We start from the raw sequence: 2,467 nt of genomic DNA, 5'->3' as shown, positions 1-2,467 counted from the left end.
CTCTCTCTCTCTCTCTCGCCACGCGGGCGTTGTGTCACACAGTAAAAGTAAAATAATTAAAATTAATTTAGTTATTCTGTATCTGTGTCGTGGTAGTATCTTCTTCTCTCTCTCTCTCTCTCTCTCTCTCTCTCTCTCTCTCTCTGTTTCTGTCTCTGTCTCTGGATATCCTTTTGCCGTGATAATCGCACGATATTGAATCGTCATGAGGCGGATAATTTTTTCCCCCCTTCTGCGCCGAGAGACTGCCCGCCCGGCTAAAATACCAGAGTCAATATTTTCAAATATCCGCCCGACGTTTGATATTTGCAAATTATACACGTATGAGGACTGTGCGTGCGAACGAGCGAGCGAGAGAGCCGTGAACCGCGCACGCGATCGACTCGCGCACCAGTTTATGAAAGAGAATTTAGCCAATAAATTTAATGCAACGCTAATTTAATCGGAAGAAAATTTTGCCAGGCAATTTTTTTCGGGACCCGCTAATTAATGAGCACCGGCATGCGGCTCTCTTTCTCTCTCTCTCTCTCTCTCTCCACTTTTATTACGAGTCGCGGCGGCTTTATTGCCAGTACGCGGTCGGTAGTAATTAAATGCAACGAACGCGCGAATGTTGCGCGGCATATTGAATTAGCGGAATTGTTTTCGAATCTTTTGCGGAGAGAGCGAGATCCACGGCAATGTCACCGCGATGTCCAACGTCGGGGTCTTTTTTATTCTTACCTTGAGAACTCGCGCAACTCATTGTCGTTGTGCCATTTGGTCCTCCATTCTGCACTGGTGATGGATACCTGAAAATCAAAACGAAATCTTGAGCACTTTTGCAGATTCATAAGATATTTTTTCTGAATAATAAATATTTGCGATATATAAAATTATATTAATAAAATAAGAAGAAAAAATATATATCAAGTAGTATTGTTTATACTTATTGTGAAATGTTTTTGGTTTTCAGACGCGGTTATTTCGGATCACCAGTATGCCGCTCCGCAGCAACAGGTAATACTGTTCGATTGTCTATTTAATGATAAGCTATCTTTTAAGATTTAACGATGTCCATCCGGACATATGCATCGTGCCGCATAGTTAAAATCGACGCGAAACGTGATAATGGGATTATCGTAATTTCCTCGTACAGTTATTTAATCAATCTTAAGCATGTGTGTACATATAATTTCGTAAATTTAACTTCTCATTAAAATGACCAATCAATAATCTAGGAGCTAATTACGTATTATTTCAATATCCTTTTGTCAGCGTTTTTCCAACATAATTTAACATTTTATCGAATTTTCCTTTGATATTGAAAATATCGAATATTACATTTGACAAACCCATTACGAAAGCGGTACTTAATTTAATTAATTTTCAAATTAGCTGTAATGTTCTTTTAGTTAGCTCTTCCCTGTCACATTTAAAAGGGAAAGAGCCTCGGAAACGGTTTTTCTCTAATTAAAATTTCCGTAATGTGATTGTCCTTTATCAAGATAGTTTCTTGTGTATGTTTTCATTTATGTCAGTAGCAAAAAGGGATTGTAAATCTTTTCCGCTTTAATTTACGTTCACGCTCGTGCCACGATTTTGGATTATATATGTCACACTTTCTATTTTTTTATATTAATTTCTTTACGCGGTTATCACGCAAATATCCCGCTGCCGTATTTCCTAAAGTTATTACACAGACAAGACAAGTGGATGAAGACTCTGCAAGTTTTATAAGTTTTAGTTCATGTGACGTAACATGGCGCTTCAACTTTATCCTGAGTTTTTCCTTTCATTTCATTAAAACTTCGCGAGAAAGAGAAGCGTCGTACAAGTTAGTTAAAAAGCGTTGCGGCGGCGGTTATCGAAGAGTAATTATTGTTGCGTATGTTAAAAAATCCGTTATAAGCACGATAAGGTGTGTAAAGTAATATCATTTAATTTACGTTCAACTGTACGACGTATCGATCTCGATTACGTCATGGACGAGGTAATAAAGATACGCATTAACAATTTAAATACAATGCTGATGCAACGATAACGCACGTCGTAGCGCAACTTTATTTAACGGTTACACGATAGCGTCGTTTTATTTTATTGTAAAGTACTTTGAAAATTTTTTAAAAGCGGAGAAGAACAATATAAATTCTAGGAAATTAATATTTGCGCTGATAATCCTGAGGTGCAGATGGGCAATTTGCATTTATCATGGATGCAACGTCGATTTTTCAAAATTTATCTTTCCGATATACATGCAGACCACTCAATTAGGGATTATTCAAAGGGGAAAAAGGAATGTCGATTTATAACGGGGTGGGGGTGGGGGAGAGGGACCAGAGGGAGGGAGGAGGGGGAGGCCTTGTTCCGTCTCGGATGGTGGACGTGCGCACCATTTAATTGATTGTGCCCGGACGCGCGAGCGGCAATTATGATCGGCGTCCTCTCTCTCTCTCTCTCTCTCTCTCTCGTCTCTCTCTCTCGTCTC

The 2,467-nt window shown here is 39.1% G+C and overlaps 1 protein-coding gene across 1 annotated transcript in view; it reads left to right on the top strand.

The window, feature by feature from the left end:
* LOC105618015 overlaps positions 1–2,467 on the top strand; it is a 151,327-nt gene that overhangs the window by 45,490 nt on the left and 103,370 nt on the right. Inside the window, exon 2 of the mRNA XM_012199554.1 lies at positions 956–999. Coding sequence (XP_012054944.1) covers positions 956–999 — 44 coding nt within the window. The remainder of the gene's footprint in view (positions 1–955; positions 1,000–2,467) is intronic.

Source organism: Atta cephalotes (genome assembly GCF_000143395.1).
Source record: "Atta cephalotes unplaced genomic scaffold scaffold00015, whole genome shotgun sequence".
In the NCBI taxonomy this organism is placed as follows: domain Eukaryota; kingdom Metazoa; phylum Arthropoda; class Insecta; order Hymenoptera; family Formicidae; genus Atta; species Atta cephalotes.
The sequence above is the reverse complement of the archived record's forward strand: the minus strand, read 5'-3'. Positions and strand labels throughout refer to the sequence as shown.